General features: G+C 48.1%; 1 protein-coding gene across 1 annotated transcript in view; it reads left to right on the top strand.

Moving 5' to 3' along the window:
- LOC135397778 (uncharacterized) overlaps positions 1-14,165 on the top strand; it is a 53,462-nt gene extending 39,297 nt beyond the window's left edge. Inside the window, exon 3 of the mRNA XM_064629355.1 lies at positions 13,657-14,165. Within this exon, the coding sequence (XP_064485425.1) occupies positions 13,657-14,046 (390 nt within the window). The 3' untranslated portion in view covers positions 14,047-14,165. The remainder of the gene's footprint in view (positions 1-13,656) is intronic.
- The last annotated feature ends 1,686 nt before the right edge of the window (positions 14,166-15,851 follow it).

The following is a 15,851-nucleotide window of genomic DNA, read 5'->3' as shown; positions in this document are numbered from 1 at the left end:
AGGTTAATTCTCATCTGCGCGGCTTGGAACCTTATGGCCGCTTACGGCACAGAAGAGAAGAGATTAAACCAAACAGATAAAACAGAAGTTACCGAACCTAGTCACTAAACTCAGGTGGTACACTGTTGATAAAAATAGACTACGCTTAGCATGATCTTAGAAACCATATTTTAACAGAATATTTATGTAGTATATTGAACATATGTATCCAATCTTTTGTCTCCTCTCATTTGCTTCCATGTTGACAGATAACTTCCTCAGCGGAGCCTGAAGCCCCTGAGGTCAGACAGCCTAATCACTGCAACCCACTATTCAGGGCAGACAAATGCTGTGCAGCCTCCTTCCAGATTCATCTTTGCAGCATTGTCTTGCCTACCATTCGGTCTCTGTGTATTGGTCACAATTTTTTTTTGTTATTTGATTTCAGTTTACTGTATCATGTGAACAAATATGAACAACTACTTTGTATACAATAACAAATACAAGTAACAAATACAACAATAACAAATAATGTGTTATTCCTTTTCTTCTCTCAAACTAGGGCAGCCCAAATGTACGGCAGCAAAAGTCTTTCGCCGGGGTAACATGGCAGAACAACTCCAGCAAGTGCTCTGCAGTTCACCTCTAAAATAAAGAGACCTACGTTTGATACACCATGTCGTCAGGAGATTTTGTTCCTGCTACAACTCTGTGCTTTGTTTTACATTACCAAAAATAACCTTACCAACCATTACTATATCAGTGGTGCACTGTTGTGTTCAACCAGTTCAACAAGCTCTCCTTCATCCTGTAAAGCCTGTGCAGCAACTTCAGCCCTTATTTGCTGATCACATTGGTGCCAATATAGTCGCTAGGTGAGCTGTGTGGTAGTGTAAAATAGAATACATCTTGTGCTTGCATATGCATACAAATTAGTCATGTGTAGCATATGATGGGTCTGTGTATATGTTTCAGTTATTAGCCCTTGTGTATTTTAGTTATCGTACTATTTAAGCTAAATGCCGATCTCCTTTGTGTGAATAAACATATACCCCCCCCCCCCCCCGATATTTCAGCTGTTTGAGCCTGGTGCCCTCGTCGTTGACACGTACACAAGTGGGCGCACATCCTCGGTGCAGCCTGCACAGCTGACGACTCTCTGTCTAGGTGTCAAATTGGACAGTTCTTTTATTAGGAAGACAGATTTCCACCAGAAGACCAAAAAGCAGTTTATTTGAAATAGTACCAATTACTTCTTTTTCTTTTTTAATTGCAAAATACAAGGCATGTTACGTGACTACTGAGGCTTTTGCCTCATTCCAGGTACCTCAACTGGTGGCTTCAAGCTTATGAAACACCATAGCATAAGGTGGCGATGAAGCAGGCGAGCTGGAGTCGTTAGTTTGCGTCCCTCAGCCTCAGGGTTAATTATGGATGTATTGCATAGTATTGGAGGGCTTGTTGAACAACAAATGTGTTAAACAACAAACAGTTGTCAGAAATATAAATACGATGTGCAGAATACTCTTACAGAATACGCTGCAGTTGTGTTTCTGTAGGCATGGTTGTTGTTAATGCTAACTTCACATTTATGACGTGCTCAACGCTGAATACCTCCTAAAAGTCGAATTCTTGCGTGAAACATATTCTTAAGCAAACAATAAGTCCTTTGATGGAAGGAGATACTGCCAGCCCGTCGCGTCTGTAGACCACGAAATGCAGAGTAAGTCAGAATCGCTTGAAAGTGCGAAGCTGCTTTGAATAATAACGTAATGGTAATGAAGAACACGAGTTGGAACAAGGTAAAACAAAATTAGTACAAACAAATTGAGCAACAAAGGGGGACAGCTTCCAAATCACAGTCACACTTCACAACGCACTTGCTTTGTTGTCAGATGCCAACACGTAAATATAATTGCAACGCCAGGCAACCACCAGACACTTTCCATTGGTGACAGCGATACAACCAATACAACGTTGCGGTGAATCGCTAGAGGCCCACGTGTCTTGTCAGCAAAAACCTCATAGCCACGGAGGAGGGTGCTTGCATTCCTTGTTGCGAACGGCGCCGAGCAGAAGACGATTACATTCGACTATAAAGTACAGCTCACATGTCATACCTGCCAGCGCAAATGTAGTAAACGATTCACACACAAAAAGCTGTTCATATACGTGTTATCCGAACGCTTGCAACGAAGAGAAACGTAACGCTGCAGCCCTCAGACGTGACCAGAGACCTTGTGACTTTGTATGTGCGACTGGCAGGCGCAGCACCAGCATTGCTTCGCATTGAGCAACACCGGTGACGTAAAGGAAACCAGCAGCACAGCCCGCATAGCTTGATCCACAGGAGAATGTGCGCGGGACAGGAGGAATGCATAAGAGAATGCGCGCGCTTCTCACAGAGTAGAGAGATTCCGCCCGGAAAAATTTCTGGCATATTAGTTTCTCGGTGGGAAGAACCGTTTCCAGAAAAAAAAATATATGGACGGTTCGGGAAATTTCATAGTCCTTTCAAAGTGATTTCAATCGACTAGTGCAGAGCACACGCCAGGCTCTCACTGGCTTCATATCTAAGGACGTCACACCGCCAGACGCCCACTGGTCTCTGCCTGTGCCACACACCTTCGTACGTCTTCCAAACCTCCTGGAGCGAAGAGATCAGGTTCCCCCTCAAATCCTTCGAGCTTATTTTTATGCTCTGGTAGGCGCGAAGTTTTCTAGCTCTGCCGCATACATCGATGGCGGATCTCGAAATGGTAATTCCGCCTCGGCATTCGTCATCCCACCCGAAGGCGTAGTGGAAGGATGTCACTTTTCGCATGAAGCCCCATCCATAGCTGCGGAACTCTGTGTCATACTTTTCTTTCTGCAGCACATCGCTCATTTTACCTCGCGGGAATGGGTCGCGTTCACTGACTCTACGTTTGCGCTGGCGCAATTGAAGTTCTGGCATCCGAGGCTCATCCGCACCGTTGGTGATGGATGTGTTAATGGCTTGCAACCCTGTCTACGAAGCAGGGCACAGGCGGGCTCTCCAGTGGTTCCAGTCCATTGCGGTGTCGAAGGAGAGAACAGGACGGCAGCGCCACTGAAGTAGCTCTCTCGTCTCGGAGACGGACGCGTATTGCGTTGCTGAGAGGAGATCATCTTTCTGTACTTCGATGCCTCGTGACTCCCCTCGCTTCCTGCCGATGGACCGCTGACATTCTCCCCCCAGCCATGCTGAGTAGAGTTGATCCAGCGCTCGCTTTCCGCGTGCCTCGACATACCTCTCGTCAAGATGCCGCATTAGTTCATCGAATGCGCCTCGATGTGGCTTTTACAGCGCAGTGGCGTTACCGCTTGAGACAAGTTGACTCTCCCCAATGCTGTCACTGCGATGCTGTAGAAGATCTAGAGCACATTCTTCTCCGTTGCCCACACTACCAACCTTCCCGCTCCGTACCGTACTCGCCGAATCCCTTAACGAGCTGGACTCTCAACCCCTCTCTTCACCAACGCTCTGTCCTCAAAGCTCTCTTGACCTTTCTGGATACCAAAGACTTCTATCCTTACTGTGAAGAGGCTCATTATTTTATTCCCCGCATTACCATCAGCAATGGGGTAAAGTATCGCCCTTGGTGATGAAATTTCAGCACGTGTGTCACAGACAGCTGCACCCCACAGCACGAGCACCAAGGTGACTCCTCTGGGCGCAGTAAAAACTAATGTTTTAGATACGGTGGCCAACCCTGAACTTGAGAAGAGTATCTCTCTCAGGTGATTGATCAGTCGCTGTGATCACTTTCTTATGTTGGGTATTAGTAAAATTAGTATTAAATTCATTAGGGTATTGCGTTACGAAAAGGAGCAGAAAGCGACACGGAACCGAACAGCTTGCCCGAAGACCCGAAACCAAAAACGAATTGAAATCACCAGCGCAGCCAACTGCGTCCAAGCCTCTTCCGCCTTTTCCTTCTCCTTTTCTTTCCTCCTTTCCGTTTTCTTAACATACTCCCGCCCCAGCGGTACGGAAGTCATGTGCTTCCAACGGAAATAGGCGCTGCGCCGGGTGAATGAGCTGGCGTCTGTCAGGGAGTCGAACAGTGAAGGTCCGACTTCGGTGGAGTCAGGTATTCGCGTCGCGTGGCCCTCGGTAAAATATCCCTAATTAGCCTTGTGATACTGAGTCAGGAGCTCGGGCTGGTCACGAAGCTGAGAAAGTAGGCGAGTTCTGGCGAACGTACGGTTGTCGGCGAGCGTGCCGAGGCAGTCGCCGTTGACAAGGACAGGGACCTGGTAACGTTTTCCGACTCTCGTGACCTGTTGCTCGAACTGCTCCATCGCCAGATCGTCCGTGGCGCACTCAACTGTGCCCATGGTTTCCAATCTCCATATGTGGGCTGAATCCGTTTCGGGATTGTCGACAGTTACGCATGTTAGCTCCAGTGTCGTGGTCTCTGGCGAATCCGATGGATCAGTAGGCAAGGAGTGGGGATATGGGCCGTGGAGGAGATAGCCAGCCAAGAGCCATTCGCACCACGGTTAGTCCCGCGTTCAATCGTCGAATGTCGCCGATAACAAGAGACCAGTAGAAGTCTGAACCGATGAGATGGCGACCTCTACCCTGTTTTCACCTCCGCCAGGTAGCGCATCAGCAGCGTCCTGCCCAAGCTGCTTCAAATCATCAGCCACCGTTCTAGTAGTGCGGGAATCTTCTACCGAAAAAAGGTCGGGCACCGCGAGAGCTTCGAGCGAAATCGTAGGGCCGCCATACTGACTTCTCAGGCGCAAGTAGGCGTGGTGACATCGAAGCCTTGGCGGAAGTGTGCTACTCCCGAATGAATAAATGTATAAATAAATAATAAATATAGTTTATAAAGTATAATAAAAAATAAATGAATAAATGTCCTCGGACGCGAGGACCGTACACACGAGGGCTCTGACACGTCGCGGCGTATGTAGGTGCGGCGACTTCCGGTGTCGAACCTTATGCGAACGATACGAGAGGCCGTGCGTCCGTGGGCGCATACTTGGGCAGTCTGTGTAAGGAAGTGCGGTATTGTTGTGCTACTGCCGTCGACCGTGGTGACGGCGACATTCAATGAAGCGGTGGTGTGGCCCTAAGCATGGTCCGAACGCGGTCCGCGCGGACTCCGTGCAGGGCTATCCTGCGCTGTAACGGCTGAGCGGTGCGCTGGATGTCGCATAGGAGGTACAAGTAGAGGCCACCGCAACAGGCGTAGGTAAGCGACAGGGAAGATCTGCACTCTCGGGCGAAGTCAGTACTTCCCGCACCGTAAACAGCATCGATGTTCCATAAGACGCCTTGTCTTCTTCTGCGGGGAGATAACAGCCTGACAGTCGGCGATAGCGTGGGTGTTGCATTGACAAAAAGGGCAACAAAGTCCCGGAATTGTTGATTGCACCGGTAGCGAAAGTGCCGAAGGAGGATACCCAGAGATCTCCATGTCTGAGTGACGGGGCTCCGGCTCACGATTCGGGGGACGACAGGCAGCGATCTGGCAATCCTCTCTGCTCTCAATGTGGCTTCGCACAAACGCTAAGAGGTCTGAGACACTTTGCACTCGCTGGAACTGACTGGTGCTCACAGGCTGGGGGAGCTCACCTGTTTGCGCTCGCTGAAGTCCACTGGTGCTCGTAGGCTGAGGGTTTTCGCCTCGTTCGAGTTCACGTTGTCGGAATTGGGCTGCGAGTTCTTCGGGGATACAGCGCATGAGGGCACGATGCAGCACAACAGCGTAGTCCGAAGGCGAGACTACGAGAGACACGTCAAAAAAGGGGTAAGCCGCGTAACTATCAGCATATACAGGAACTGAAGGAACAAATACAGCAAGCCTCCCGTTCTATTCATGACGGCATGCGATAAACTGCGTTCAATGCACCCGCGCAGGTTGAAGATTCGCGCAGCAGAGATGAGAACCATTGGCGGAGCACAAGTCTAGGTCGAACGACCTTTCTAGACCTTACTCATTCACAAGAGTCGAACACTACATGCTCTTATGCTCTCAAGCCCAACAAATTAAAATCATGCACTATTTCTGCTCTGTTCTCAAACTATACTTAATGGGCGTGTTAAAGGTGTTGTCCGCGAGGAACCCGGAATTCTAAAGTTAATGTGATATCCACTTGGATGCCTTCCAAGACGAAGCCACCGAAAAGGTTTAGAAAAAATTCGTTCGTGCATTTTTATAAAACATCAAGAACATGGAATTCGAAACCAACTGCCGGCTTCCCGTTGAAGCGGCCCTTCCCTGCTTCTCCCCTTCCGATGAAGTAACTGCACTGCCGGCGGGATTTTCAATCGCTCAACTGCTCGGCGTCGCCAGGCTGGTTGCATTTCGATACTGCCGAAAGCATGAACAGAGCTGCTTCGAGCGCCTCTTCGGCAACAGATTGAGAGTCGGAATACCGCATTTTGTGACGGACCGCATGCCTTCATAACAGACTCCAGTGACGTCGGTCCACACACTGTTGCCTGAATTCAGCGAGGAGCGAGGAGCCAGCTCCAAAATCCGATTAAATTCATTTTCTAACGTTTCCGACTGTTTCAAAACGTGATATTCCAGTTACATGTTCATCTTACTTGTGTTTCAGGTACCCACTATTCCGACAACACTTTCAGATCAACTGCGTTTTTTTGCCCGGATTCCACATTTAAGTAGCGGCTCTGCCCAACGCGCTCGTTGTGCTGTGTCCCTTGTACTCCGATACCTCGCCTAAACGCTCTTTCAGAGCCACGAGCTCGATGCGCGCCCCGACAAAGTTTCCAATGAGGCTATTTGGTTTTCCGGCCTCCCTTCTTCCATACGTCACAGAGTGAGAGTTTATCCAAAGCGGCTGGCTCCAGAAAAGGAGTGATGCTGTTTAAAAAAAAAGAAGGGCGCTCCCAGCACCCTGGCAAAGCGGCGTGCGACGGTGTTGTCTTCTGGCAGAAGGAGCTGAAACACAAGTATTGCCCAATGTTAAGAGGGCGGCATTTTTTAATTTGCATGGGCTATCCATGAAAAATCGACAAATGAGCAGAGTTGATGTAAGTTTTGGCGCACATAATACGTTCTGTAACTCCTAAACACTGTTCCTGTTTGTTTTATTTACGTTACAAACCCCGGGGTTTACCTTGGCGCTCCCTGTACACTTCTCACATCTCGATAGACAAAACGCGACGCTAAACCGGGAACCTTCCTGAGCAGGAGTGGACAGCTACCATGGGAACAGGTACGCGCTTTGTGTCACGTTTTCGAAGATTAAAAAATTCACGCCTTTCCGCATCAATGTGCGAAGAAGTGAATGTGATAGCTGTATCGTCGCTGTGTTGCATGCGTGCGGACGCCACCTCGGTCCGAAACCACAGCCTATCGCGAACGTCACAAACATGCCCAAACTCGTTATTCAGAAACAACAACAACAGGAAAGCTAATTATGACCAATGACAAAATCCGCAAACTCCGCGTTGGCCAGTGCAAACTCCGACGGACGCGCATTCGTTTCAAGTACACACGTCTGGGAACGTTTACATCTACGAGGGGTGTTCAAGTCAAACACTTTCTGGGACTTTCTGTCTCCTGAGTATACAAATGACCCGCGCTACTTCTTTTTCGTCATTTTCACGCGCGACAGGCCTCCGCGTTCACCACGTAGTGGTCCAAAGTTCGTGCAAAACAGCACACACGTGCTGGACAAGATGGCTGACAACGAGGTGAGCGCGCACATCGAACAGCGAATTGTCATGAAGTTTCTCGTTAATGAAGGCGTAAAGTCATCTGAAATTCACCGAAGACTTCAGGCTCAGTATGGCCACGATACACTTAGGGGGCGTTCACACGGGCCGATTTTCAGCACCAACTCGAAGCAACGTCTTTGGACCAACTTCAAGACGGTACCGTCTCCACGTTCACACGTACCAACTCGTTAGCTCCGCGTACAACCAACCTTACGGCAATCGGGGTGTATGGGTTCAAGTCCAAACGCTGGTGAGTTTTTTTTAACTGTCATTAATCAAAACGAAGTCATTTTATTTCGCCAGATGGTCATCAGTATCTCAAAAAATGCCTATTGATATGCTTATATGACGCCGGCAACAAAAAAAAAATAAAAATAATATCATATACCTCTGTAGGATTTGAACCCATGCCAGGCAGAACGACAGGAACGAAATCGCTTGACGCCCTCGAGGGTCACGTGGCAATGCTCCTCGCGTTGATTGGTTAGACCACCACCAACTCTCCGAAGTTTTCGCTCGGCGACTGATTCCCACCAACTCGAGTTGGTCATGGTCGGTGATGTCGGCCGACTGCCACCAACTCCAAAGTTGGTCCGAGTTGGTGCAGAAAGTTGGCCCGTGTAAACGCCCGCTTAGTCGCAGCAAAGCGTTTGAGTGGTGCAAACGGTTCCGAGACGGCCGTACATCAGTGCAGGACGATCCCGGCCGGGGCGGCTCAGAGCCCAGTGTCAGAGTTCCTGAGAACATCCAACTTGTGGAGCACCTGATCCTCAGGGACCAACGTATAACATGTATCGAATTGGCACGAAAGACGGACCTTTTTTTGGGAACGTTGAACACTATCATTCATGAACACCTCCAGTTTCGGAAAGTTAGTGCCCGTTGGGGTCCCGAGGCAGCTCTCCGTGTTTGACCGGCAGAGAAGACTGGAAGTCTTCCAAGAGCAAAGGTACCGCTTCGACACTGAAGGACAGCCGTTCCTTGATCGGATCATCACGTGCGATGAAACGTGGGTGCACCATTTCACTCCTGAGTCTAAACGCGCATCAAAACAGTGGAAGCATCCGGGCTCGCCAGCTCCCAAGAAGTTCCGAAGCACCCCGCTGCGAATAAGGTCATGGCCACCGTTTTCTGGGACAAGGCTGGCGTTGCTCATGTTGAGTTTCTGCCCAGTGGTACCACCATCAATAGTGCATATTACTGCCAGGTTCTCAGGGATGTGCATAAGGCGCTGAAGCAAAAGCGGCCTGGCCTCATCACCAAAGGAGCCCTCCTTCTACAGGACAATGCACGCCCGCATACCGCGCATCTCACGACACGCACCTTAAAGGAACTTGGCTGGGAGTTGCTGCCACATCCCCCTTACAGTCCAGACCTCGCCCCCAGCGATTTCCATCTCTTCGTGCCGCTGAAGCTGCGATGACGAGGACAAGAATGCGGTCCGATCATGGCTGCTACGCGCCGGTAAGGATTTCTACGCTGTTGGCATTCAAGCCCTCGTGAAACAGTGGGACAAGTGCATTAGTGCAGCTGGAGATTACGTTGAAAAATAGAACTAATTTCTCGCCTGTAAGCTCATTTTGCTTATGCGTAAAATGAAAAGTCCCTGTTTGACTTGAACACCCCTCGTATTAGCCACGGTTTCGTGCTCGCCTACCTGTTCGTTCTCCCACCTTCGTCTCTTGGCGTCGGCTTAGCTTTCCCTAGCTTTCGAATCTTCTTGGCTTCATTCAATCCCAACCGTTTTGCGTTCCCTCATTGTTGTGTCATGTTGACTTCGTGTAGCCAATGCACGTTGGGCCTCGCAATCGCTCGAGTGCTATGCCGTTCGCGTGCTGCAGCCGGCGCACCGAGCGACCGAGCCTCCCTATCGCCGGACGGCATACAACTCTCCCTGGCCGCCACATAGCATCGTACACTGACTGCGCTTGCTAGTGATGGGCAGTGGGGGCAGTGAGTGAGTGATTCGTTCTTGGTGAACGAATCAGTAGCTTGAGCTGAGTGAATCGATTCACCTTCCCTAAAAAGATTCGTTCATTGATTCACCTTCAATGAGGGTTCTCGAAAACTACAAAAAAGAGGAAACACTGATTTCAAAACATTTGACGAGGTCGGCGCAGCGCCCTCTCTGAATGCGAACCGCAATCACAGCACACATCCGCAGTGACGTGCGCATGCGCGCACACGGTGTGGTGGTGTGGTGTGTGGTCGTGTGGGGGAATGAACGTGCAGTATAATTCTATTGTTGGGAAAAACTCACGTGACCTCAAGCGTTGGGCCAATCGTTGGACGTCGGTTGAGTAGCTTTTTGCTTTGCCTTTTTTTGTCTCCCTGGGTGACCTGTGACGCTGGCGAGGCTTTCCCTTTCCCATCTGTTTTCTCCCCCTCCCCCGCTTTGGCGGTTCGGGGCAGTTCTGGGTGGTTGTGGATCTCCGTTCGCATCGAGTGAAATAAATAAAATGTGGAAGCGTTGGCTGTTTCTGTTACACAAAGTGCTTTATTTTCCGGGATAGGTATTTCCAAAACACAAATATGAAGTCTGATGTAGCTGTGCACAACATGAACATGATGAACATTGTTTCTGAAGTTCGAATTAAATGCCGAAGCAACTTTGCATTCACTGATAGCTGATGTCTCACGTGGAAGATTTCACAGTAGAACGACAGTATATTGGCTGCACACGCACACACATTCAGAGGTCCGGCATGACAGAGAACATGTCCATATTGCTGCTTGTGTAGGCGCCTGGTTGATCCGTCACAAAGGAAATTGTGAAGCTGCTATGCCGAAAGATGATGATCCAACCACTCTGAGTGTCATATCCATTCTACTGTATCCATGCAGATGCTATTCTGAAGCAGATATGAGTTGAGTGCTTGTACCTGAACAAGAAAGATAGGGATCAGAAGCGTGAAAACCAAAAATTCTACCTGCCAAAATGCTGCGTAGATGCCACAGGTGCGGCGCTATGTTATGCTAAGCGGCAAAATAGAATAGGAACTGACTTACCTGTCATCTAGTGAGTAGCGGAAAAACACAGTATTCGTCCTTCTTGAAGCGTTGTCGCACCAAGCAAGGGAAGCAGACCTGCCTTCCACTTATCTGCCACTCAGTTGACTTGCAGAAGTATCCATGAGGCACCGAGTTTTTCAGAGTCGGTATCGACAACATGTTAGGGAAGGACACTAAAAACCATCCAGAGCGGTACCGGCGTAGATGCTTTGCTTGCGTCCCTGCTGCACCCAACACATTTCGAAACTTTGCGGCGAGTTGCTGGAGTTGCTCCGGCACCGCCGACAGCCCGACACGGTCGCCGGCTTGAGCGCGCCAAGGAAAGTTCATAATTTCAAACCAACCAATGAGCGCTCGCATACGGGGGGAGCGGCCTCAGGAGCCAATGGGCTCGTGACGGTTGAGAACTCGCGCTTCGACGTAAAAATTCTGACGTTTCATGACGTTTGATGACGCGAAAAGCTCGCAGCGCCTCACTTTAGTCCGCAAGTGAACTCGCGAGTTTCATCGCCACGTGTGGGCCGTGTGCGCGTATGGTGGGGACATGGTGGGAGCGCACAGCAGCGCGCAAGCGAGACGGCGAGACTGAATCAAATGAATCGGTCTGAACCTTTTGATTTAGTTCAGAGGGGTATGGATCACGGTTGGCTGCTGCGCTGCTACTCCCCTTGAGTCGAGGTGACTCGTTTGCTGTGCGTTTTAGATCACTGATTCATGTAGCAGTTCGTTCGCTTCGGACAGTTCGAGTTCGAGGGAGAACCTTTGTATGGTTGTGCGGCTCACCGATTCATTGAGTGCTCCATTTGCGATGGAGGTCGGTTAGGGTTCGGTTGTGCGCTATGCTCATGTGGCTCACTAACTCGTTTGCTGATCCGTTCGCTTCGCGCTGTTGGCTGGCGGGAGTGTCTGCCTCGCCGAGTCATGGTGTGATTCGTTCTCTTCGGGCTATTCTGAGACTTCGTTCGCGCTTTATGGCATTATCCACGGAATGGTCTGACCGTTCCTGATCGAGTGGGAACGGGGCTTGGACTGGTTTGCTCTGGACTGTTTGGTGTTCCGCGGCTGATCCTTTACGGGGATGGATCCGTTCGGTAGATAACGACTTAATTATATCATTAAGCGGTCTTAATAACGGTAGCAACCCAGACGCGTCCGTTCGAAAAGGAGTGGAACCGTTGCCGTGCTAGCGCTGTAACCCTTGGTCTTTTTATTAGGATTTGTACATTTCTCGCCGTATGAAGGCGATAACACTGGCAACGTGAAGTCGAAACCGGAAGAACCCGTCAGAAAACGAATGGAACACGAATGAACAGGTAATTGTAGTGAACAAAAGTGTAAACATGACGCGACTTGCGTTTTGAGTTCGAATGTTCGAGCTCTGGTTACCACGTTTTTATTTCGTGTTTGTTCATTTCCTATGAGTGTCGTGCTGATTGTGATTATGTATTGTATTGTATTGTTCATCAACATTAATTTATCTTTAATAAACATATCCCCCATTAATTTATCTGTCGTTTTTGAGTATGTAATAATAAGAAGATATAATCACAGCAACGTGCGGTTGCCAGAAAAGCGCCGTTCTTCTTTGACCTCTTTCTTTATAACAATTGTGAGGTCAGCGATCACGTGACCTGATGACGTCATTGCGTCACGTGTGTCGTGACGTCACTGAATCACTGAACGAATCTTTTGAACGAATCACTAAAATGAACTGAATCAAATGAATCGATTCACTATAAAGAGTCGTTTTGCCCATCACTAGCTTGTACCCCGGTTTTTTTGTCTGCCGTCCAATTTGCTGCTGCGCCAGCCGCGCCAACTAATGGCGCGCCAAATAAAACGCCAATGACCACGCCGCGGCCTTGACAAAACTTTCCTCATACAGATATACTTCGAATAGCTAGGTATGATATTCTTGTGGAGTGAGAGAGAGATGAGAGGAGCACCAGATTTTCGGTGTGCAATGACTCCCACAGGCGAAACTGCATTGGCAGAGGACATTGATTGATAGATATTGAGGAGACGACGCTCCGTCGTCCACATGATTCCTCCTCCAAAAATGGTAGAGTGGTCTCACAGGCCGCTGGACGGTGTATTGTCATTGCGCAATTAGGAAGAAAAAAACAACACTTGGTACAATGGTAATGGTAATGGTAGTGTGTATTACACGTAAGATTTGTCTGCCTGCATGTGTTGTGTAAGCCTCGGATGGCTGGCACGATCCCCTCATGTGAGTCGCTTTATCCTTCTTCTTCGTCTCTTTGCCCTCGGCTCTCACACTCTTCATTCCCGCTTTATTTTCTTCAGTCTACGTCACGGGTCCCTGATCGGGTCTGCCAGGGGGAGAGGGGACTTCACAATGTACCCTTATCCTTCCCTGGTTCGTTTACTCGTACTTTTACAAGTGTCTACAAGTTTTACATGTGTTACAAGTTTCTCTACTCATACGAGCAGCAACAGGTGCTGTTTCCAAAGGTGGATGATTTTTGAAAGGTGTGCGGAACAAAGACCTCGTACGCTGGTCGTTTTTTCGCAGAGGTCCGCTTTGTTTGTTGCAGAACACTCCATAGCCAAAACCAATAAAAAAAAGTTATGGGGGCCACCTCACTGTTCCTTTAAGATCTGTATCCTTATTACTAAATGTATACTCAAATTAGACATTCGTGTTTATGTTCACTTGCTATCCATCGCAGGCCGGAACCATTTTACTGGACGCCCCAGAAACTATGCACCAAGTTGTCGCTAGATATTGCAGATATTCATGAGCATAATCTCATATGGCCCTCGCATCACTACCAGCAATGGTGTAGAGTATCGCCCTTGGCGATGAAGCTCCCCATTCATTATCTCACAATAAAGTTGTTGTTGATCTCACATGGCCATTTTTGAGGACATCACTGAGAATATGCGAATTGCAAAGCGTATACCTTTTTATGCAGGTGACGTTCAAAGTGGACAGGGCTACGTATATTACGAATGTATCTTCTTGGCCGCTTCTCTCCGACGTATACGAGACGCAAGAATTCGAGATTGTTGTGAACGAGACCCAGTTCACACTGCAAATAACTGTTAACAAGAACTCAACTCGGGGTTTCTTGGAATATTTCCTCCTCGATCGTGCCTTGTACGGCGGATTCCGTCGCCTACACCCGAGCACAACAACGCGGATGGAATTTGAAGACAACGTCATGAACCGTTTCCTGAACGAGTTTGTGCAAGAGCGCTTTCTCATACACGAGAACATGGTTGATACATTCAAAGTGATATTGGATATCGAGTACTTCGCATCGGGAAAGAAAGGTCACGGAATTCCTCCATTGCCGCCCTAAGAGCGCGTGTTTAGGGTTTCCACTTTTACAAGTTTTCTCTACTCATACAGCTGCAGCATAACGTATGTGGTACATGCGCAATAAATGCCTTTGTTTCGAAATGGGACAAGGAGTGTTGACAGCGTTGTCGACGACCCTTAATTGCGATGCATGGTGTTGTTCCTATCATCTAGTGAAGTTAATTCCTCTATCAAGCCCAAGCTCAAGCTCTACCAAACCCTGAAGTTCACTATAAAACAAGAGACGGAATTTCGCAAGGACGCCGCATCTACTTTGTAAGATTTTTTTATATTTTGTGTCAGCGTCGCGAAGCAGCTGTGGCTATGAACGGCATACAGGTGTGGACAGCAGGAAGCAGGAGGACATGAGGGTCAATGTGCATTCTCGGCCGACTTCAGAAGGAATTGTGCCGTCATTCGTCTGGGAAGTCTGCCGGAAAACCCAGGGAATCCTCAGACAGCACAGCCGGTGGTAGGATTCGAACACAGCACTTCCCAATCTTCGGCACTACCTTGCCTGTCACGAGTGAGCGGGGTCATGTAGCTTCGTATGATGAGTGCGGTGCATAAAATAAGCAAAGGAGAGGATAAGATACATAAAATATGCTTACGCATTTAACCATAAACCTGCAACAGGACGTAAGGGTCGGTTGAAGTTTCCAAAATTCATGCAGCGTCAGACGCGAAACAATGCAAGTAAGGAGTAGTGGAGCAAGCAATGGACGTAAGTCTGTCGTGTGTTCTTGTTGTCCTGTGTTTTCCCTCAAACTCGAGGTAATGTTAACACCAAGTGTTCGTCGTTATGGCAACAGGTATCGTAATGTGTGCCACCTTTTTGTAAGATTGATCCGCGAAAAAGGGCTACGGCAACCTGTGCTAACGTTCACAGTATGCAGTTGCCACACATCACATCTCGAGAGCGTCGTGTCAGTGGAGAGGTGAATCATCTAAAAAAAACACTGCTTTAAGTGAAACGATTTAGCGGTAAATGCGAGAGAAATGCGTTAGCATTAAGCACCTTCGCCAGTCTATACTTGACTTCCGAGTATCCACGTCCGGTTTAAACCCCATTTCCGGATGTTCACTTCCGTCTGAACCCGACTTCCGCTATCCACTTCCGGTATAACCTGACTTCCGGTTGACCACCTCCGGTCTATACTTGACTTACGATTCTGACACTTTCGATTACTATACGTGAGTCCATTTCATTAACCTTTGATTAGCCTGAACTACTTTCAAATCCCCTTTAATTACCCTTAAATTACCGAACGTAACCACAGCTTACCTGAGGTAATCCTGAATTTCATTTAATTCGCTTTCATTATGTTTACTTGCTTTAATTACTCTCAGTGCCTCTTTAATTGACGTTCATTACCTTTATTACATTTAATTACCTCTGGTAACCTGCCATTACCTTCGGTAATGTTTAATTTCATTTAATATTTCTCTTATTTACATATATCTTACATTCATTGCCTTTCTACTCAACCTTCTTGCATCAATTACCTCTAATTACCTTCTTTTACTCTTACCTCTTACTCTTAATTACCTACGACTATTGCAATTTCAAGTCATTTACCTCCATTTACATTTCCCTCTTATATCCCCTTTATGTCCACCACTTATAGCTCAGCCTCGGTGAGGGGGGATATGTTTATTAACAAAAAAGAAAGGAAAGGTCACGCAGACGGAGGTCGGCTTGCTATTCCAAAGAAAAAGAAGAGAAGAAAAGGAAAAAGAAGAAAACGAAGAGGAAAAGAAGAATACGAAAAGGAGAGATTGAAAAGAAAAAGGAAGAACCACAAA

Source organism: Ornithodoros turicata, chromosome 6, assembly GCF_037126465.1.
Source record: "Ornithodoros turicata isolate Travis chromosome 6, ASM3712646v1, whole genome shotgun sequence".
Classification (NCBI taxonomy): Eukaryota; Metazoa; Arthropoda; class Arachnida; order Ixodida; family Argasidae; genus Ornithodoros; species Ornithodoros turicata.
Note: the sequence above shows the minus strand (reverse complement) of the source record. Positions and strands in the feature narration are given on the sequence as shown.